General features: G+C 38.6%; 1 protein-coding gene across 1 annotated transcript; it reads left to right on the top strand.

The window, feature by feature from the left end:
- adtrp1 (androgen dependent TFPI regulating protein 1) lies at positions 1-24,022 on the top strand. Its single transcript, XM_057357531.1, has 6 exons — positions 1-179; positions 267-416; positions 17,849-17,950; positions 20,880-20,995; positions 21,121-21,281; positions 23,018-24,022. The coding sequence occupies exons 1-6, from the start codon at positions 9-11 to the stop codon at positions 23,242-23,244; spliced, it is 927 nt and encodes a 308-aa protein (XP_057213514.1). The 5' UTR covers positions 1-8; the 3' UTR covers positions 23,245-24,022.
- The last annotated feature ends 34 nt before the right edge of the window (positions 24,023-24,056 follow it).

Genomic DNA, 24,056 nt, shown 5'->3' with positions numbered 1-24,056 from the left:
TATGCAAAATGGCTTCCTCCATAGGACCAGATCGGAAGATATGCCTGTTGGTTCATTTAACAATTTTTACCTGGTATTTATTCACGCTGTGGACCAACTGCTCTCTGCAAACGGCAGACAGACATCCCGGTGTGCGATCGTATGGAGGTCGCTGGAAATATTTAACGTTTATTAATCTGGTAGGAGATAAATTGACGAATATTAATGTCTGTTAGTAAGTGTCACATTGCGTATTCACTTTTGTGTATAATTATTATTATTTGTAGGTCATGCAGACTGTGTTTTTTGGATTATGCGTCCTAGTGGATGTAATTCACGTCCTCCTGCCTGTGAAACAGACTCGCAGTGAAGTTCCTCTAATCCTCACCACAGCCAGAGACTTTTACTTTACTGTTCTGTGTTTCCCTGTTGGCACCGTAAGTAACACTAACATATTGTAGTTTATATAATATCGCTAACAGTATTATAATTTATACTTGCGTAGTCACAAAATATGTACAGTGGCTTGCAAAAGTGTTCAACCCCCTTCATTTTATTCACATTTTGTTATGCTGCTGCCTTATCTTAAACTACTTAAAAAAATTTTTTTTACATCAATCTACACTCCATGCACAATAATGACAAAACAAAAAAAATATTTTTGACAGCTTTGCAAATTTATTAAAAATAAAAAACAAAAATAAGTACATTGCATAAGTATTCACACCCTTTTCTGGGACACTTGAAATTTAGCTCAGAAGCATTAGTTTAGCTTGTTGGTGTTTCTACACTTAGAGTGGAGTTAACCTGTGCCAAATTCAATTGAATACGTATGATTTGGTGCGGCACATACCGCTCTATAAAGGGTGCAACAGCTGAAAATGCATATCAAAGTAAAAACCAAGACATGAGGTCAAAAGAACTGCCAGTAGAGCTTTGAGACAGGATTGTATCAAGGCACAGATCTGGGGAAGACTTCTGAAAAAAATCTGCTGTATTGAAGGTTCACAGAAGCATGTAGCCTCCATTTATCCTCAATGAAAGAGGTTTGGAACCACCAGATCTCTTACTTGAGCTGACCTCCTGTCCAAACTGAGCCATCGATGAGGAAGGGTCTTGGTTAGAGCGGTGACCAAGAAGCTGATGATTACTCTGGTTGAGCTCCATGATCATATATGGAGATGGGAGAAACTTACAGAAGGACAAACATCACTTCAACACTCCACCAATCTGGGCTTTATGGCTTAGTGGCCAGACTCAAACCTTTGCTCAGTGAAGACACATGGAAACTTGAAATATGCAAAAACATACTTCAACGAATCTTTCAAACTGTCAGAAACAAGATATTCTGGTCTGATGAATCTCAGATTCATGCATCATGTCTGGAGAAAAACAAGCACTGCCCAACACCTGTACAATACCATCTTAACAGTAAAGTGTAGTGGAAACAGCATCATGATGTGGGGGTGTTTTTCAGCTTCAGGGACTGTACACAAAATACGGAGATAATGATCATGAAAACCTAGCCCAGAACATTCAGAACCTTGGACAGGGCAGAAGGTTCATTCTCCAACATGACAATGATCCTAAGCACACAACTAAAACAATGCAAGAGTGGCTTATGGACAACTCTGTCTATGTCCTTGAGTGGCCCAGCTAGTGCTTGAACCCAACTGAACATTCTCTGTAGAAACCTGAAAATGTCTGTCTACTGATGATCCTCCATCCAACTTGACAGAGTTTGAGAGGATCTGAGGAGAAGAATGGCAGAAAATTGCCAAATGCAGATGTGTAAAGCTTTTCACATCATACCCAAAAAGATTTGAGTCTGTAAAGGCACTATAACCATTTTCTGAGTTGAGGGTGTGAATACTTATGCAATGTACTTATTTTTGTTTTTTATTTTTAATAAATTTGCAAAGCTGTCAAAAATCAGTTTTTTGTTTTGTCATTATTGTGCATGGAGTGTAGATTAATGTAAAAAAAATAATCATTTAAAGTAGTTTAAGATAAGGCTGCAGCATAACAAAATGTGAATAAAATGAAGGGGGTTGAACACTTTTGCAAGCCACTGTAAGATCAAGCAGGTGACCAGATTTTTTTTATGAACCGTAATTAATTAATTAAAATTGTAATTAATTACAATAGTACACTATTCTTTGCAGATCAAACTATAACTGGTTTTAATAAAGTTTACCAAAACTCTATGGAAAAATAGTCCACTGTGAAAATAGTAAATACTAACCATTGCAAATGATCAAAACAGTATTGTGCATTAACACAAAATTCAATAACAATACAAAAATATTAAAAAATATGAAAACATATGACAAATAATACTGTAGTTACCATTTTTAACATTCTTTAAGTGTATTTAAAGCCACAATATGGAATAATTTTGTTATGAAATATCCAAAAATCACTTGCACAGTGTGATATATTTCATGCAGTTGTGTACTTACATTATCCAAAATGTTCCCAAGAATGTGCAAATCCAGAGAAATTCCTATTTAAAATAATGGCCCGTCCCTTGTCTCCCTGGTATTTGTTGCATATCAGTGACTTAATATCCGGTGCTCCGCACTACCCTCAGTTTCCGTTGTAGAAACCATGGCAACGCGCGAATACGGAAGTGGTGTAACACACGTACATCTGGCAGACATCATCTATTTGATGTCTGCATTTTCATCTGCAAGACATCTGGCAGATGCTGTTTGCTCATCTGCCCTACATCTCTGAGACGTCTGCTGTCAGATGTCATATAGACCTCTAGAAGATGTCTGTAAGATGTTTATGATTTATAATGGATGTACAACAGCTCTTTCTAAGATGTTTAGCAGATGTCTTTACACAGCAGATGTATTCCAGATCTCCAGATCTTTAGTAGACATCTTACAGATGTACCTGAGCTATCTGGTTATACAGCATCTGGGACGCAGCATCTGTTGTTCTGTCATTATGGATCACGATTACTCTTTGGCGAGTAAAGGAAACCCAAAAAAGTGTAAACGTAGGCCAAATGAGGCAAGCAGGCTTATGGACAAACGAAGAAATAAAACAAGGATTAATATCTGCGTGGCATTTTCTAAATGGAGAGAGCTTCGCGACCAACTTGGACTCGACAGATACTCCGCTCTCGCATGTGTTTTAATAGACAGGTAAGCACCTTTTTTTTATTGTACATGAAATACTCATGCACAGATTATTTGAATAGTTATGAATGCAGTTACCCTATGAAATGCAGTATATGTCGCACAAAAATATGTAGCCAATAACGTTACTTGTAACTGCTGTGGGTTCGTTCCAATTTACTTTTTAAACGACGACTATGACTGTTTTAAACAGGCAAAACTGTGTAGCATTACGCTACTAAATCAATTGACAAAGTCCAATATCAGTCGCGGGCTAACGTAACATTACATTCCACGTTTTCTTGCAAGCTAATTCATTACGATGACATAAAATAATTACCTCGTCCGTGAACATGATGGGCGATCTCCATACGCCTCTGGATGGTGAAAACAACATGTCCCATAATTCAACTCTCCTACATAACGTCATTTAGCTTCGCCTTTTGTTGTTGTTTTGAAAGTGCGCCATCTAGCGGTTAGGGATGGGCGATATGGCCCTAAAACTCTATCACGATAATTCCTGGTATTTGTTGCGATAACGATAAATATGACGATATATCCATAACGCCATCCACCGCTGTTTTTTGCGTCAAGTGATAGTAGCTGCATGTAGTCTAGACCCTCAGAAAAACAAATATTATCAAAAAGTAAAACTTACCCCAAATCAAACAGCTCCTAAATATACCTACAGTATTTTTGTAAATATAAAATATAATAGTGAGATTCGACTTCAAAAGGTTGTAGTAAAGAAAAGTTAAATGAACTAAAGCTCAATAAACACATCATGTCATACCTAAAACTGTATATATTCTATTGTTGGGTGGAAACGATCGATCGCATCACGCTGTCAATGACTCTCTCTTGAACTGTGTGAACCTTCTCTTCTCACAGCAACATACACTGAATCTGTCTATGACTCGCCCTACAGAAAGAGAACAGAAAAATGCGGATAAAAGAAATCTAATTAAATAGTCCATGCTTTTATATGCACTCATACTTACATGCGCTCATAAACGTATTTAAAATAACGTAATACAAACTCGCATTTGTACTGCTGTGCACGCTGTGTCGCTATGAAAGCACATGTGGGCGCGAGCTGCGCACGGGATGCTCTGTTCATCCTGTATATAACAGGCAAGAAATCATATTAAACAATTTGTGCACGCTCGCATAACATCTAACGAATGTTTAAATAAATACTTTTAGCCAAACTAAATGTTGTGGTGTAATGTATTATGACTATCAACAAATACTTAACAAACGAATTAAATAAAACGAAAGTGAAACTAAACATTAACTCGGATGCATCTACAGTGCCAACCTAAACGAGATTTAGAGCTCGTCTTTTAGTGCAAACTCTTTCTCAGCTTCACGTCCGCCCTCCGCTATACCCGTTTTCACTTCACATATGAGCTGTGAATGGGTCTCACAAAGAAATACGTCATCAACTAGAATTTATCGTTTATATCGCGGGAAGACTAATTCCTATCGTGTGGGGAATTTCTACCGGTATATCGCAAACGATATAATATCGCCCACCCCTACTAGCGGTCCAAATATTCCATATTGTGGCTTTAATATTTTCATTTTTACAAACTTTATACAGCCATTACAACCAGTAATTAAAACTTTTAAAAGACTTTTTATGTTTGTGCTTTTGGAAATGGACCTTTACATTAAGCTTTTTATTTGCATTTTTGGCTCATTTTAAGCACAGATGTCCTCACTGCGAATGTAATAGTTGTCAGTGTAATCGCTATTGCTTGGATAAATATTTTTATTTGTTTATATCGCTGCATACTTTCACCAACGTATGTGTGGGAATCACTAGCTCAGTGGTGGGAATTCTGTGTTGTGGCATGGAACTTAATGGTAAAGTTAAAAATTTTGTGCAAAACAATCCAGCTCAATGACCTACTGGAAGAGAAGCCTAACGGAAATCATACAGACTTAAATTGAAATATTCCAATAATGTACTAATCTCTACTATGTCAATGTTAAATTTTGAATCATACTCAAGGTTAAATACTGATTTGAATTAATCACACTTAAATTTTATACAAAAATAGGATAATACTGATTCATTAATGGATTAGTATCAAAAACTATATGTATAAAAGTGTCAGGAAATAGCAGGACTCAAATGCCGGGGTACTCCTCAAAAACATTTATTAACAAAAGTCAACACAAGCAAAGTCCCAAAGGGCAAACAGCAAGAACTGAGTAAAAAATCCGAACAAAAATGGAACATGCGCCACAGCGCCGACCTCCGCTGTATGTGAACTGGTTTGAGGATTTGAGCGGGGTATGGTTCTCTCTTTCGAACCGCGCTGTCAAGAAGCCGAGCGGGTTAGATTCTTGCAGGTGGCTCCTGGACAGAATAGCGAAGGTTAAACACAAACAGCATATAAACATCACATAAAACGAACTCACACTGAACGAAGGCAGGAGACAGGATTAAATAGGAGGGAGAAAATGAGTTGCAGGTGTGGGTAGATGAGACACGTAGAGTTGTGAGTGAGGCTGATTGCGGAGAGCGGCAGGAGGGTTTGACGGCCAAAACAATAAGTGCAAAAGGTGACAGAATGTGACAAAAAGGATATATATATATATATATATATATATATATATATATATAGAAATAAGGTGGAGCCTCTGCACCCATACCTTCACTTTGTTCAGAAGAAAGTTCTCTGAACAAAGCCTTTCCTTGTACTACAACCGGAGCCAGAAATCCAAGTGGGTCGTATAGGCTATTCACTGTGGATAAAACACCCATTTTCGTAAATGGCTTCTCTTCTTGATTCACTTGAAAGTTAAAACTATCAGTCTCCAGGTTCCAAGAGAGACTCAGGCTGTGTTGGACTGGCAAATCATCAACTCCTAGGTCTAAGTCCTTCAAGTCTTTGACATGATCCTCTTTGGGAAATGATTCCATAACGGTTTTGCTGTTGGATGCGATTTTGTGTAATCTAAGATTTGACTCTGCAAGCATCTTTTGTGTGTTTCTAAGAGATCAATGGCTTCCTCAGGAGACTGAAGTCAGTCCATCATCAACATAAAAATTTCTCACTACAAAGTGCTTTGCATCAAATCCATGATCGTTTTCTCCCTGCACAGCAGCGCATCACATGCAGTAAATTGCCACAGCAGGTGAAGGACTGTTTCCAAAAACATGGACTTTCATCCTGTACTCAGTTATCCTTTTGTCTAGATTGTTGTCTTCATACCACAAAAAACGTAAATAATCTCTGTGGTCTTCGCGTACAACAAAACAATAAAACATCTGCTGCACATCCGCTGTCACTGCAATGCTCTCTTTGCGGAACCTAATGAGAACCCCAAGAAGTGTGTTGTTTAAATCAGGCCCACTGAGTAATACCTTGTTAATTGACACGTCTTCAAATTCTGCGCTCGAGTCAAACACAACCCTGATATGATCAGGTTTTTGCAGGTGGTACGCACCAAACATGGGAAGATACCAGCTCTCTTTTTCTTTATCTATGGGAGAAGCTTTCTCAGCGTGGGCATTGTCGAAAAGTTTTTGCATGAATTCAATGAACTGACCTTTCATCTCAGGTTTTTTCTCTAGAGTTCTGCGCAGTGATGTGAGGCGTTTCATGGCCTGATCTCTGTTATTTGGCAGTCGAGCCCTTGAAGAGTGAAAAGGTAATGGTGCGACCCAGCTATTTGCAGAATCCTGGAAGACATCACGGTCCATGATTTCTAGAAAAGCTTTGTCCTCCACAGAAAGCCCAGGTTTGTCGTCGTCTTGCGTTGTTTGGAAAACTGCCCAGCCTAAGTTATCCATAGTTTTCCTTGCACTTGATTCCCATTGTTATCTGGTAACATGGAGTGTTGCTTTGGTGTTCCATCTACACATTCCTTCACTTGAATCTGTTTTGGACAAGGAATGAGATATGATATGCGACCTTTACTGAGCACATGTGTTCGGTAGACATTCACACTCAAAGGGCGATGCTCTGTTCCCAAGCATACTCCCCAACTATCACCCAAAAAGATTGGAAAAACTCTGTCTTGGCTAAGGATCTGTTACTTTGTTCATCCAACACAGCATAAACCCGGACTGCTTTCCCTGCTTTGCCAGCAGGATACACTGTCACCAGACAAATTTTAGAACATGATCTTGGATGACGGGACTCACCACATATCTCTGTACATTTTGAAGTAACTGAGCTGCGTGAGGTATCAGTCTGCTCCCCGCATTGTTCTTTCTCCTCGACAGGCTTTTCTGAAGGTAGAGACTGTTGAATCTGGGTGCAAAGCCACAACATGTCGTTCGCTGTTACATTCAGAGCATCTGATTGGAGTTTTGCAATTTTTCGCAATATGTTTGGTAGAGTGACAGCATCTGAAGCATATATTATTTTCTTTTAGAAAGGATTTGCGCTCCTCTGTTGATTTCTCTCTAAAGGCTCTACACTTTTTGAGAGGGAGAGTTTTGCGGTGAATAGGGCATTGCCGATCAGGGCTTTCAATTCGTTTCTGAGGCTGTTTAAACTGCTGGTCTAACACCTGAGATAGCACCTCTGTTCGATGTTCAGTTATAGCACTCTTTTCGCTGAATTTGTTATGTTCGGCTCTGTTTGATGTTAGTTGAGTACTAGAAGTGGAGAATGAGAAACTGGGGTCATTCCTTATTTTCACTTGATTTCTCACAAATTGTGAGAAAAAGGCAAAGGGTGGGAATTCTACCTGATAATCCTCCTTGTATTTGGACCCCTGACCTATCCATTTGTCTTGGAGGCTTGTGGGCAATTTCTCCACTATTGGATTAACCCCACATGGAGTATCGAGATAGGCAAGACCCGGAAGATACCCATCAGCCTTTGCACACTCCAGTTCAAGAAGAATATCTCCTAACTCTCTCAATTTTTGCTTGTCCTTGTTTGACAGTTTTAGTAAATTTTCAATTTTCTTGAGAAGTGCGTTTTCAGTCACTTCAGGTGCTCTATGGAGCACTCCTCTAAGCGTTGTACATGGTGCCAAGCCATACTAATTGCTGCTGTCGCATTAAGAACACGCACATATCTTATTCTTTTTACCTGTTCAGTGGAGTCTTTTCCTAGCCATTTTACCATTAGATCCAACTCCTCTCTGGCTGTTAGATTCAGTTCTCTAGTTGAGTTAACAAAAGAAGCTTTCCATGCCCAATAGTTCTCTGCGCAGTTCTTAAATTTCAAAAGACCAGAGCTGACCATTTCACGTCTAATCAGATATTTAGTTAGATCTGATGTAATTTGTGTCTCTGGTACATATTGTGAAGAATGACGAAATTATGCTCGTTTCACATCATTCTGCTTTTCTGTTTCTTTCTTTACAGCTCTATTCTTTTGGCTTATTATAAGCTGATTGAATATATCTGCAGGTGGCGCCAGCCGAGTGTAATCAACACCAGCCGCAAATGAAGGCAATGGTGACTTAACTTTGGTTTCTAACGGCTCGTCAGTGAATGGGAGTTCAGTGAAAGATTCTCTTGATTGCTGTTGCACCTACTCACAGGTACGCTGAGCAACATTGCCTGGCTGCATGTCAGGAACTGGTTCTACATGAAGTTCGCCACTTTCAAACTCTTCCTCTGCATCGTCATATGCTGCTGCTTCAGCTGAAGCGACTGCTGCTGCACGTTCAACTTGTAAGATGTGTAAACTAGCATCCAAGTCTGCTTTTTGGTTTATCAAACTTGCTTCAAGTTCTTCTTTTTGTTTTATCACATTTGCTTCTTCTCTGCATAGGCGATTTGAGCTTGTGCTGCAACTGCTTCTGCTCTGGCCCTCATGGCTGCTGAGCTTGTGCTGGACCTGGAAGATCAAGATCGTGTTTCCATCTGCTGAAGAGGCTCTGGGAATTTCTTAATATGCTCATTGGTTGGTTGGTCAGTTGGTTGATCGCTTGCTTTTTGTTGTTGCTCCATTGTGAGTTGGGCTTTATCTTCAGGAGGAGGAACTGTTTTGGAAGACCGCAGTATCATGAGCTGTTTATGCAGTGATCTTGTAAAGCTTATCCCGCTGCGACAATGACTTTTTACTATTCTGCCCTCATAGAACGTGACTTTGATCCATTAGACAGATAGCGAACATTTAGAATAAACTCCCAAGGCATACTTTTCTTGGTGATTAATCTTTACTGTAAAACTGCAAATACAGAAAATTAAATATGTAAATAAAAATTACAGGAAAACATGAATGCAGTAATGCTGTTTGATTACAGTCAATTGTTTGCTCTTATTTGCAATTCTCTTCAATCACAGTGTTCAATGTTTTACATTAAAGTCAGCTAAATCACTTGTTACAATCAAAGATCCACAACAATGTGATTAAATTCGTAAATTGCTTAGTCAATTGTTTTCCAAGGATAAACTGTTAAAAGATCGCATATATGAGCTGTGCTGTACCATCTTTGTCTCGCTCTCTCGTTTCTGAACACCCTAGAACATGAGCACTTCTGCGAGATTAGATCGCGATTTAAAAATATAAAATTTAGTTTACTAGTTTTTTACTAAAAAAAAATAAAAGACAAAATAATACACAAAAAATAGTACTAAAAGAAAAGTAGAATAACGTAGTAATGAACCTTTGTGCATCAATTTAAAAAACTCACACTTAGGCTGAAAATTTACAAAAATGTCCATGTCCAAACACGGTCATAAAAATATCATATTTAGTCAACACTTTCAATTACTTGATTTTTTTTCACTAGAATCAATTTTAACCCTTTAAATACCAGTTTGTTTACATGGTGACCCTGTTGTTTTTTATAATAAAAATAATTCAACTTTTTTCCATATACTACATGTAAAGCTGATTTTTGTTTATTATTATAGTCTTAGATATGTTATTAATCAACAACAACAATACATTTAATGCATTGTTATTTTTTGAGCAATGTAAAATTACAAAAAAACCTCACACTTAGAACTCGCACTTATCGCGAGCGTTTTTCGACGTTCATACCCAAGAGATTTTCACAGGCGATGAGCAACACAGAAATACCCAACACAAGGTGGTGTTGCGCAACTTTATGCTTTTGACACTCGCTTGCCAGACAGAAGAAAAATTCATCTTGCTTCCTTTTCGTCAATGTGTGCTCGGCAAGACCGTTTTGTGCTTGAGCGCCACATTGTGTTTTACTGTAACTTCAGCAGCTCCAGGCACGTGAACAAAAGAGTCAATCTCATTGGTCGGCCAATTTTTAACACGGTGCGTCAAACCCAAAAAACGAGTCCGAGGCATTTAAAAAAAAAAGACACGTTTACGCCTGGCGTTTAGCGCGTCGGTTTGCACACTCACATTGCCGCCCTTTGTTTGGTCAGGAGGCGTTAAACGTCGACAATAATAGCACGCGATTATCATCCCGGTGTGGACAGGTCATTAGGCTGAAAAAGGACAAAAATGTCCATGTCCAAAAATGGTCATAAAAATATTATATATCCATGTTTTTTCACACTTTCTATCATTTTTTTCAATCAGTTCTTTTCATAGCTACCAAACATTCATTCATTTTTAGAATTTTAACCCTTTAAATACCAGTTTGTATACATGGTGACCCTGTTGTTTTTCATGAAAAAAATGAACAATTCTAATTAATTTCTATATACTAAATGTGAAGCTGTTTTTTATTTTCATTATTACAGTCTTGGATATGTTATTAATCAACAACAACAATCATTTTAATGCATTATTTTTTGAACAATGTAAGATTTAATCAAAAACTCACACTTAGGTTGAAAATGGACAAAAATGTCCATGTCCGAAAACGGTCATAAAATATTATATATCCATATTTTTTCACACTTTCAATGACTTTATTTTTTTCACTAGAATCAGTTCTTATCATAACTACCAAACATTCAATCATTTATAGAATTTTAGGATTTTCTAAAAAAAATCACCCCTCAGTACACATGTCATGGTTCTGCCCCACCTTGTCTTACTTCTCTTGACCTAGTGGCAGAACCATGATAGAACCTCTTGTTTTATGTGGAGAGTGACGTTTTGTCCCTGTTGGTCTTCCACTCCCCGGTGTGGCGTCTCTGTTCCCGCCCTTTCGTCTCCTCGTTATTGTTTGTTAATTAGTTCATGTCCTGCACCTGTCCCCTCTTGATTTATCCCCTTTATAATGCCCTTGTGTCTTCTGTCTCGTGCTGGTTCATTGTACTGTGTCGTGTTTGTGTAATGTGGTGAGTTCCTGTCTTTGAGTTAGTTTAGTTTATTTTGTAGTTGTGATGTGTTTTAGTCTAGTCCTGTTAGTTTAGTTAGTCTTGTTCCTGTTTCCATGTTTGTTACTTTACCCCCACGTGGGTCTTTGTTTTGTTGCTTTTTATTTATTAAAGTTTGTGTTAACCCCTTACCCGCTGTCTGCCTGGGTCCTCTGTCTCCTTGTCTCACCACCCACCTGACAGAATGAACCACCTTGGACCCAGCAGACAGAGGGATCTCAGCGGGAGGGTCGATGCCCCGGACTCCCTTCCAGGGTTGAATCGCCGGACTCCCTTGAGGGTAGAGGCCGCGGGCTCCAGTCCAGAGTCGGGACCGCCGGACTCCCTTCCGGGTCGAGACTGCCGGAACCCCGTCCAGGATCGAGACCGCCGGGCTCCCTTCCAGGGTTGAGGTCGTCGATTCCCCTCCAGGGTTGAGGCCGCCGGTGTCCTGTTCCCGCGCAGATCCCTGCCGGCCTCCCAGCTGGTGCCCAGGCCTGTGAGTGACTGTTTGTGTGTGTTTGTCCTTGTTTGCTGCCCAGCTGCCAGAGAGCGCTGCCCAGCCTCGGAGATGCTCCCAGCTGCCAGAGAGCGCTGCCCAGCCGCCAACATCCTGTCCTGTCATGTCGACATCCAGCCTGCCCAGCCGGTGATAGCTGGCCTCCCAGTCGGCCATCCAGCCGGCCCATGTCCTGTCCAGCCGGCCATCAGCCGGCGCCACTGTTGTCCAGCCGGCCATCCAGCCGGCGCCATGTCCTGTCCAGCCGGCCTCACCGGCCATTCCAGCCTCCAGCCGCGCCATGTCCGTCCAGCCGGCCATCCAGCCGGCGCCATGTACTGTCCAGCCGGCCTCCAGCCGGCGCCATGTACCGTCCAGCCGGCCTCCAGCCGGCGCCATGTACCGTCCAGCCGGCCATCCAGCCGGCCCATGTACGTCCAGCCGGCCTTCCAGCCGGCCCATGTGTGTCAGCCGGCCTTCGGCCGGCACCATGTCTTTGTTTGGACTTTTTTTTTCCTATTTATCACGTTTTTGGTCGTGTTTTGTATAATGTTTTTTTGTCACAGTCTGTCTAGTCTTGTTTGTTCCTTGAGGAGCATCAGGATGCTGCTCCTTAAGGAGGGCTTCTGTCATGGTTCTGCCCCACCTTGTCTTGCTTCTCTTGACCTAGTGGCAGAACCATGATAGAACCTCTTGTTTTATGTGGAGAGTGACGTTTTGTCCCTGATGGTCTTCCACTCTCCGGTGTGGCGTCTCTGTTCCCGCCCTTTCGTCTCGTTATTGTTTGTTAATTAGTTCATGTCCTGCACCTGTCCCCTCTTGATTTATCCCCTTTATAATGCCCTTGTGTCTTCTGTCTCGTGCTGGTTCATTGTACTGTGTCGTGTTTGTGTAATGTGGTGAGTTCCTGTCTTTGAGTTAGTTTAGTTTATTTTGTAGTTGTGATGTGTTTTAGTCTAGTCCTGTTAGTTTAGTTAGTCTTGTTCCTGTTTCCATGTTTGTTACTTTACCCCCACGTGGGTCTTTGTTTTGTTGCTTTTTATTTATTAAAGTTTGTGTTAACCCCTTACCCGCTGTCTGCACCTGGGTCCTCTGTCTCCGTGTCTCTCACCACCCACCATTCGTGACAACACAACTGTACTGAGGGGCTTCTAAACTTCTACATAAAAATCAAGCTCACCTTTTATCTCAGTTAAAAAATAGAATAATAATGCAAACAAGGGATAAAAAACATGTTTGAATGAAAAATATTTTCAAATCTCAGTAAGAGCATAAGCAAAAAGTAAATATTTTTTAAAATATGATTTTTTTTTCGTAATTTTGAACACTTTGCCAACATAATAAGGATTTTATATGGAGTGTATGATTTCTCCTTGCATGGCAAACAGTTAAAAATGTGTAGTTTTAATGGGTTTCAATGAGGACATTTTTGTCCAAATGGACCTGAGTGTAACAATTGTATGTACCTAGTTTATAAAACATTTATGAAATTATAAAATTTCAATAAAATACACACCTTTTGCAAAATGTATGATGTTTGCATAAACACGGCCAAAACGACAAAGAAAACAAAACTGAAATGGACAAAAATGTCCAAAATAGCGCACAGGGGTTAAATCTACACAGTGTTTCCCCTACCATTACCTTAGGCCCCTCCAACGGCACCCCCGCCCCCCTTGAAGGTCAAGTTAACTTTATTTTCTATGTAGCGCCAGATCACAAGAGAAGTCAACTAAGGTTAGTTGACTTCAACTAAGGTCTTACAGAGCATGTCTATACCTTGTTCTTTTATTAAACAAACTAAATAGCATTATGGTACTTATCTTATTTACTCGGCGGCTTGTCATTTCTGTATCTGGATGGTCGTGTGTTTTCAATTCTCCTCTGCTCTCCGTATCGAGTTCCGCCCAATGCGTGCACACACACACATACTCTGACAAAGACACGTGCGCACACATACACAGGTAAGCACATTCCCACCAGCGGACAGAGAGCGCGTGTCAGAAAATGTGTTGCGTCAACCACCTGAAAAGCAAGCAGATCAAAATATTTGCGTTTTTAAACGCCAGTCGCGACATTCCAAGGGTTGTTATTTTCTAATAACAACCGCTCAAAACACCCTGTAACCCGGATGCTGCAAATCATTTTGAGAGGGGCAGTTTAATATTACACAAAAATAAATTATAAATATGTCTTTTAATAACATATGACATTATATTTACAAATGATTAAACCAATTTGCCGAGTTTGTGACGTTGGAACGTCGTTTCTTACTTTAAAACGTAAACTAAACGGCTTTTCCTCACGGAAGGTCTGCATTCGGTAAATATGAGCTAATAAAATATTTCAAATTCACATTTTATGTCCAGTTTTTTTCTCATGTGGCAAGTAGCCATGTAATAAGCGGCATAATGTACAAGCAGCCGGCTGTTATCGTGAAATAAGTCCCTTCAGTGTGGTACAAGTGATCACACTGTCGGGGATTATTTCTGTGGTAACAACCGGCTGCCTGTACATTATCCCTTACAATAGCGCCAGATCACATGAGAAGTAATTTAAGATTACCTTTCCTATAGAACATGTCTATTCCTTGTTCTTTTATTAAACAAACATTGTTATTTATCTAATTTGCACGGCAGCATTTCTGTTTCTACTTGGATGCGTGTTTACAATTCTCCTGCCATCCGTATCGAGTTCCGCCCCGATGCGTGCACACTAGGGGCGTGCGATATTGGCAAAAATTATCATCTCGATGTGTTCTGGGATTTTGCCGATAACGATAACCAAACGATATTTTAAATGCATCCTTAGAAAATGTGTTTGTAAGTCTTATATTGTACTACTAGCTTAATTTTACAACACACTAACAGAATATTGATTACTCATAATAGTAATAATGAAAACAATAAATTGAAGAGAGGTCTTAAGGTATATTATTTTAAATAACAAAACAAAGAAATTACAAAACACTGCTCAATGAAAATATTTTTTACATTACAATTTTAAATGTTTGCATTTATAAACAAATGACTGTCTTCAAGTTCTGTAAAATGTGTCAAAAAACAAATAAAATACATTGCGAACAGTAGCACTGTACAATTGCACAAAGATACTAGAGAAAATGAAACGGTTTTCAACAATTTGCAAAAATATTAAATCACTTAAGATTCAGTCAAATATTGTAGTATAATGTAAACAAATGACACAGTACAGTTTGGCAATGTAATTGCTGACCGCATTTGTTATGTCTTGCCATCTGCCACTTTTTTTGTTGTAAGGTACTTGTTTGCCAAATGATTCCCCCAATGTTTGCTGCATGTGTTTTTTTGCTTTTACCCTGTCTGCTGCAGACGGGTTGTGTTCAGTTGATTCCCGCAGATTTTCATATTCGTTGTACTCTTGGCGATGGCTAGTTCGAAGATGGTGAAAAAGATTGGTTGTCGAGCTGCTTTTGACAGCTACAGACTTTCTGCAAAGTTTGCAGATTGGCGTTTTTTGAATAACAACCGACCTTTCAAAACCAAACCACCAACCTACTAATGATGACGACCCACGTCTGGCAATTAAATCCAGCGTAGGTTGCAAGGTTGTTGGTGTTTGAATATTTTCTCTCCCTGTTTTCTTGCTCATCTTTAACTTCTGTCATAAAGACCGCATGGATGCGCTGCTATGTCACGCTGTGAATGCGCACGCGCAGACGGCGCAGTAGGTGACTACACAGCAAGCAGTGAATTCATGGACAGTGAATGCGGGGTTTTGAATGCGGGTTTTTGAAAAGTGAGTAACCTACTCGATAACGTTAAAATGACATTTACGATATTATCGCATACTATATATATCGCACACCCCTAGTGAACACACACACAGACACACACGCACAGGTAAACACACTCCCACCAGCGTACAGAGAGCGCGAGTCGGAAAATATGTTGTGTCAACCTGAAAAGTAGATAAAATATTTGCGTTTTTAAACGCTCCCAGGGTGGTGAAAATGGCAACATTCGCTCTCCTGCTCCGAGTCTAAGTACAGAAAAGACGCACGCCTGCCCCTGACAAGCAGCAACAGTTCAGTCACCACCGGATGACAGGTTTTCACCCAGCTTGGCTTCGTTCCATTGGGACCGCAAGACATAGGCCCAATCCCATTTCTATTTTCTACCCCTTCGCCTTCGCCTACCCCTCGCCCCTTCCCCTTGCCCCTTGAAACAAAGTGGCAAGGGTTACAAATTTTCCACTAAGTAATGGGACACCACTACTAGACTGTTATATGTCATCATACGTCGTTGCTAGCTCCTAACGTTACATCAGAGGACATGCGCCGATGCACCGGGTATTTGACATAAACATATATTTTCTAATATCGAGCAAACAGTGCTGTCCGCTAGCAAACTTAAGCATTTGCAAACGTTAAAAGAACATCACCATAAATTCAAACACAAGATTTAATGTAACGTACATAAAATGAAAAATTGTCATAAAATCCTTAATAATGGCAAACAGTACTTACATTTATGGGTCTGCTTGCTCGAGTGAGAGGTCCCGAAAAATCTTCGTTTGAAGGGCTATCTGGCCCTTACCCCTACCCCTCCAACCAAAAGAGAATTGAGACACTTGTTACTACTTGTTAGTAACTTTGTAAGTACTTCTGCTCATGATAAATTCATTTCAGTCTTTACATTTTGTTGTCAGTAGTTTTTTTTATATTAAAATAGACCACTAGGACTTTGCTAAAGCACCAGAGCCTACAACACATTTTCTCAGTTAACAGGTCTTATGTTTCATACACACTGTGGCTATCGGAATATAAAATAAATGGCCTGATAATACATTAGATGTTAACTTTTTATATACACATTTGACTGGGCTCAACTGATTAAATATTATTTATTAAAAAAAGTATTGTCCGGACCTCCGCCGTAAAGAAAATATAGAGACCCAAGCCCCACCCCCCCAAACAGTAAACCTAGGGGAAACACTGAATGTGATATTGATATCCTTTGGTAATAAATCTCCTTCTGATTATGACTGACAGTGGCGGTCCTTCCTACAGGCGACATAGGCGCCAAATATGCGGCGAGAAAAAAATATATAATTAAAATTATAATGTCTATTTATTTTTTTCAACAGTTTTTGCCATCCCTCTATCACAACAATACTTTGACATAAAAAATAAATTAAACTTCTTTGGACATGAGGTCTTTTCTCGTGGGGAAGGGGCGCCATCAGTCAAGCTCGCCTAGGGCACCAAATGGTCTAGGACCGCCCCTGCTGACTGACTCTCAAATTATTCATTCCGCGATTCATCTGTCTAATCCCCTCCTTTCCGCTAGCCTAGTCTGTTGTAATTGGTCAGATGGTCTAGTCTGATGTGATTCGTCTACCGCGAATGAGGCTCATGAGCTACAGTGTTTGGGGGAGAAGTGTGGAGTTTTCACGGGCAGTCCTAGCAAGACGTAGGCTGGGACTATATGTAGTTACGTAAATCCGCGGCGGTTCACGAATTGGACTAGGGACAACTCGTTTGCGTGATTCAGAGTCGACTCCCTTTTTTCCAAGCCAATAACTTTGTTATTCATTCACCTTCGGATTAACAACTTGGCACATGCTTACTTTCAAACACGGCAATATTACACACTGCATGAAATGTAATTTTCATGATCTCATGTTATGTACTCTTTAACATTAAAGTTTTATGGAGAAAATAAGCAGTGGTTTAAAATGATATATTTGCACAAGGTTTGTGCGTATTAATACACCTTATAGTAGACGTATAAACAACATTAAAAACTTGATTTTAACCACAGGGGGAAAAACATGACAATAATAAAACGGTACAAAAACATATTCACTGAACTTTCATTAACAAAACAAATTAGACAAGTTACATGGTATACCTTTCTTGTAACACAAATAGAGAAAAGCTCTTTTTATTTTCCTCTTTTAAACAAATGCTGGTCTCTTTCAGAGGTCTGTGGATTCATGTACTGTTGTCACTACATTTATTGATCTTCTTGCCCACAGTTTGTGTTTGCTTCTTTCTGGACACTCTATACTTACAACCGAGAGCTGGTCTATCCCAAATTCTTAGATGATATCATTCCGGTCTGGCTGAATCATGCATTGGTAAGACCATTTTTTATTTGGTTTGATTAATTCAGGGTTAAAATTTTGCCCCTGCAGAGGTCATTTCTCAATACGAGTTGTCTGTACTTGTGTTCTTGTGGACTTGTGAAACATCATCAGTATGAGCCCGTTCCAATTCAAAGTTTACATCTAGCAGGGCTTTTTGTCCAATTTTGATCTCAAAAAGGTGAGTTTTCACCAAAAGGTGAGGAGTTTGCATAGACAACAGGGCTCGAAATTAACGCTTGTCCGGGACAAGTGAATGTTTTGTATGGGCAAGTGAGAGAGAATTTTACTTGCCCGACTGGACAAATAACTTGGAAAAAAACAATGCGACATATATGTAGAATAATAAGAATATGTGCATTAGACAGAGCTGCGTGTTTGTCGTGGTTGTGCTTGTTTGTGTGTGACAATAATCAATCACCGAGTCCATGCGGACGCGGAATCCTGTTATTTAAATGTCATCTGGCTGTTCTGCATGTCTGAGTGATTTATGTGCACAGTTTAACATACAACAGGAGTGATGGTCGAGGATTTATCTGCGTCTGCACTGTATGAGGATATGAACACATGAACTTCATCTCCAGAGTTGCTCTGAGAGTTTATTTTACGAGCGTTTTACTGTTTGAGTGAAGCTATCTGCAAACAAGCGTCTTCCCAAAGACCCGTCAAAATAAAAGTCCCATTAAATTGAACACTCAGACAAAAAATACTGTAGTGTACTATAGTATTTGCTATTGAAAATTGAAGTGCCTTTGTAGTAAATTGATAAACACTGTATACTAAAACAATTAAAACAAGTAAAGTTCAAAAACAATATAGTAAGAATTTTATTGCAGTTTACTATAGTAAATACTGTAGTATACTTCAGTAATTTATGTGGACAAATATACCACTATTGTATAGTAAAAAAAGAAAATATTTCTAAAAAACTTAGAAATATTAAAACAAATTTAGGTAATCTAAAAATTATATGGCCCTAATTTATCCATCAGTATGTAACATTAATGTATTTTGTCAGTTATCTGCCTATGCATAATGAACTACACTTGCACATTTCTGCCTGTGCTACCAAACTTTAAACCTCTCTAGCACCAGTTTTATGTGCAAAAAAAGTTAACTTACAGCCTTAACACTAATAATAATTACTGCTTGCCTTTGTTTTATAGCAGTCACGGAGAGTAGGCCTATAACCAAATTCAGGCGGCCGAAGCAGACACTAGTTAAAATGCCTAGAAGCAAACTTGACCAATCTAAAACCGAAACAATTATATTGATTATATTATATTATAATTCAAATGAAATATCTTTTTTTTTATCTTTGGACAAGTAATTTTTGTACTCTGACAAGTGAGTGACAAATTTACTTGTCTGAAGGACAACCACATGACAATGCTTAATGTCTTAACCTCTGATAAAATTCTGGCAGTGTTGATGAGATGCATATGTCAGTCTATGAAGTAAAATTCAAGTCTTCTTGTATGAGTCTGTTTTAAGAAGTCTTTATTGTTGTACATGACATATAAGATTCTATAGTGACATGACTTTTTGCTGGGATCATTTTCGTACAGCGTAACAAACAGCAACAATCGCAAAATACTTTTTTTTTAAACCGCATAATGTGCAGCCAGTTAAACTCTGTTGCCTTGATTGTCTGACAAAATGGCAAACAGCAACAAGGGGTGCATAACATCGACGTTATGATTGGTCAGGTCGCCTGTCAATCAATCTCCAAGTGAAGGGTCAATTGACCACTGGCTCTGTAGCGGTTAAATATGATATAATTTATTAATTATTTAGTTAATACATTCATATATTTATTAACTAAATATATATTTAGTTAAATATAACTAAATATATATTTAGTTAATTTTAGGTATGTCTAACTGGTCTCATAAAACTATTATTTGGTCCTGGGCAAATCTTTTTGACTGAGGACCAAAGTTGAGTTTCATAACTTTATATTTGATTTATCGTTGTACTGGAGCGCTGTCTTGTACTTTTGACTAAATTATTTGCTTGCAAAAGGATTGTGTTTTGTCTTTTTTCATTTTATTATCAACATTAAAACAGTTAGGATAATCAGAGCAGGCAGATGTTGCCAAAATCACATATTAATATTTTTAAAATGAAAACGAAGCACTGTTGTGTTTTATATGATATTAATTAATTATACTTTGTTTAAATGTAAAGCTACATTAAAATATTAAAATGAATTAGGATTGCATGTTGAGTGACGGCATCAAGTACTCTGCTGTTTCATTTGTAATATAACCGAACTGCATCCTCCCGTCCTTGGGAGTTTGAACTCCCGAGTCTGAACTTTGTGAACTTGCTTTTGAGAAATGGTCAGAGTTTAGTTTTAACCCTGATCAAACACACATAAGCAATCTAATTAAGGTCTTCATGATCACTAGAGACTCACAGGTGAGTTTGATCAGGATTTTATCTAAACTCTATAGGGCAGTGGATTTGAAAAACCCTGTAATAATTAATATATTTCTTTGTTGATTTAGCCTAATTATGAAACGTAAAACTCAGTTCATCTTCTGTACTCAATGGCACATTCAGAAATTGTGATGTAAATTCTCTATTTTATACCATTTTATATATGCAGACAGTATTGAATTGTCCAGTAGTCATTTCATCTCTCAGGGGCTTGATATTTTAACATTTTAAACTCAAACTATGATGTCTTGACCAGATAACTAATTAAATACAACATCTAGCTATATTAATCATTGCATGGGGAACAATTGTCATAAAGTTGCTAAGAGGATTTATTAAATTTATTTATACATAATTTGTTGCTGTTATGTACTTTAGACATAGGATATGCCATTAGTTATGTCTGATTCATGGTTTTCCATAGGCACATACTGCAGTGTGTTATGTTTAAGAAGGATTTCTGTTTTTTTCCCTACAGCACACAGTAATCATGCCTCTGCTGCTGGTCCAGATGTACCTTCAGAATCACAAATACCCCACTCGTACAAAAGCAATTGGCGCTTTAGGTTTATTTGCTATCCTGTATTTGTCATGGTAATTTATCTTTGCTATTTAAATATCACACAGGTGTATTTAAAGTTTAGTTGCTAGTTGCTATTTTCATAATATTTACTTTAAAATATTATTATTTAATGCTTCTGTAATACTTCAATTCTAAGGGTATTGTGGGTGCACCACGCGTCAGGCATTTGGGTGTATCCCATCATGGCTCACTTAAGTCCTGTGGGTTTGTGCCTTTTCCTTGGAGGTGCGTCCCTCACCATGGCTCCTCTTTATCTGTTAGGAGAGGAGCTCAGCCGTATGATCTGGAGCACAACAGGTGAGAAACCGCCTAAATGCATATGGTTTTCACAATTGACCACCTCCTTGTAAGTTGAAGGGTTTTTTATTGGCCTATTCCAATTGCAGCAGTGTTGAAGTCTCGAGACTCGGACTCGGTCTTGAACTCGGTCTCGAGACCCTATTTTAATGGTCTTGGTCTTGTCATGGACTTGTGTGCATTTTGACTCGGTCTCGACTCGTACTCGAACATGTTCGGAATTGTACTTATGCCCGAGTCCACTCGAGTCCCATCAAAAATATTAAATACATTGAAAAGACGTCCCTTTATGGGCCAAAAATGAAAGTTGTTTCTATAGCTTTTCATGGCGTCTCCTGATTGTCTAATATTGATGTCCAGTCTGTACAAAGTAAAAACTGGTTGAAATTTTGAGTTTACACATGGAAATAAATTAAGTGAGACTCTTTGAAATAAACTGAGTTGAATGATTTGAGTGCAGTAAGATAGCAAGCAACCATTAAATCAAGGTTAAAAATTGATGATTTGTCAATGTTCATTGCAATGAATCAGTATCACTTTTGTACCTGCAAAAATCACCATTATTGTGATCTTTTTTAGCTTTAGTTGAGCTCTTGGCTCTTCTATTTTAATGTTAAATTAGGTTTCCTTCAGCCATAACTGTTAAAATAAATTAGTTGTAGCAAAGAGATGATTACTTCTGAATGGTAATGCATGCATTTTGAAATTGTTTAGATCACTGTTAATAATTGGGTTTGTTTTATTAATTTGTCAGCTCTGTGGATCTGTAGTTTGATATACTGTGATTTTTTAGGAATTAACATATTCGCAATCTGTTAAACCACTTTAACACACAACGACATCAAGAATCTGCATATGAAACTCAACAATGGTGACAATCAACAAAAGAAAGCTTCATGCTGCAATTCATGCTGGGTGATCTGTTTATCTGAATTATTTTGACGATTGTCATCATTGTTGAGGGTTGTATGATGAGGGTTGATGTCAGTGAAATATGTTTGTTTATTTTCTCTCAATACTTGTGCATTGACTAGCCAGAGCACTCAGACCAGTCATCAATTGATCAATAATGTTTAAAACTAATACATTTTATTACAGCCTGACAATTTCCATGAGAACAACCCCAACTTTTGTAAAAGCATGTCACAGTGCACAAGTGTTTTTATAACACTATTACATGACCTGAACGAATTAATTTAACAAAAGTCAAGGATCAAGAGTCCAACTAAAGCAAACACTGATCACAATAATGGTTATTATTGTGGGTACAAAACTCATTTCACAGAGGCTCATTTCATTTATTTCCATGTGAAAACTGAAAGTAGTCTGATAAACTCTAGATTTGAACCAGTTTATACATTGTACCAAGGTCCCCTGTACATCAATATCAGACGTTCAGAAAACGTAATAATGGGCCAATAAAGGGACGTCTTTCAACATCGAAAGATGCAGAAAAGACGTCTTTTGGACATATCTTTGGTCATGGGGAAGTCATAATTGTAATAAAATTACCTTTACAACACTTACTATGTGGCCTTTTTTACCCTCAACTAATAATATTTTTAAACTAATATCAGTCTAAGTAAATAAAACACAGTGTACATGCCATGGTACAGTATATTTAATGCACTGAGCACTCTATGAGCTAGCTGATTGATGTTATGCTAACCTCGTGTAACACAACAGGACACAAACAGTTTTATTGTTTCCACCAAACATTTAACATATTCTTGAAGATTTCTATAGGTCTCGTCTCAGATCTCTTGTCCTAGCACTCGGACTTGACTCGGACTCGACCCTCTCTGGACTCGGTCTTGACTCGAACTCAACCTACTCTGGACTCGGATTTGACTCGGACTCGAATGAGCTGGTCTCGACTACAACACTGAATTGCAGATTGTTTTACATGCCAATGGGCAGATTCCAATTCCATTTTTCTTTCGTTAAGCAACAATTTATTTAAGCCATTATTTAACACCTCAAAAAAGCATGCCAAACCCTATGCTAATTTGCGCTGCTCTTAGGAGATTTGCCATTATGGAAATGAGATGTTGCGCATGTGTTCTTAAGCGTGCACCTTGTCAATAAATTACCCGCAGAAATTTCCCCTTGCCTCTGCACTTTTTAGAATTGTGCGATCATGCTTACTTGACCTGTTTAGTAAATTAGGGGCCGGATTCACAAACATTCTTAAGAAAATTCTTAACTGCCATATTTTTTATCAAGATTGATCTGTCATAAATATCATCTTAAAATTAAGATAGCCTCACGGTTGTCTTAAATCTCAAAAAAATATTTAATACATGTATTTGGTTGTTTCACATGTGACATGTGTTGTATTGAGCCAGAATCATAATTTTGACAGTTACTTGCCATTGAGGAATATTTATATTGATATAATAATGATAAGGTCTAGCTCCCATGCTTCAGCTTTCATTATTAGATTTTTTACATTTATTCTGTGACAAAGTGACTCGAAATGGATAGGATCACAAATAGTATGGCATAGTAACACACAAACAGGATTTTAATAGATATAATTTTGTAATGCTTGCTAACATTTCACTTAGGAACATTCTTATGAACTTCCTATAATTTATCTTAAGTACGATCTTATATTTTGTCTTAAGAACAGTTTTGTGAATCTGGCCCCTGGCCACTTGCGTTAATTCATGTAGAACAGTGGTCACCAACCCTGCTCCTGGAGATCGACCGTCCTGCAGACTGCAGCTCCAACCCTGCTTCAGCACACCTGTCTGTAATTATCAAGCAAAC

Source organism: Triplophysa rosa, linkage group LG17, assembly GCF_024868665.1.
Source record: "Triplophysa rosa linkage group LG17, Trosa_1v2, whole genome shotgun sequence".
Lineage (NCBI taxonomy): Eukaryota > Metazoa > Chordata > Actinopteri > Cypriniformes > Nemacheilidae > Triplophysa > Triplophysa rosa.
This window is presented reverse-complemented; position numbering and strand designations above follow the sequence as displayed.

Excerpts from the sequence above, each read along its gene's own strand:
- adtrp1 (XM_057357531.1), top strand. The coding sequence starts at position 9 with ATGGCTTCCTCCATAGGACCAGATCGGAAGATATGCCTGTTGGTTCAT. Across the intron at positions 17,951-20,879 it reads TCTGGCTGAATCATGCATTG|CACACAGTAATCATGCCTCT; the intron begins GTAAGACCATTT and ends TTTTCCCTACAG. Across the intron at positions 21,282-23,017 it reads TATGATCTGGAGCACAACAG|ATTTCTATAGGTCTCGTCTC; the intron begins GTGAGAAACCGC and ends ATATTCTTGAAG.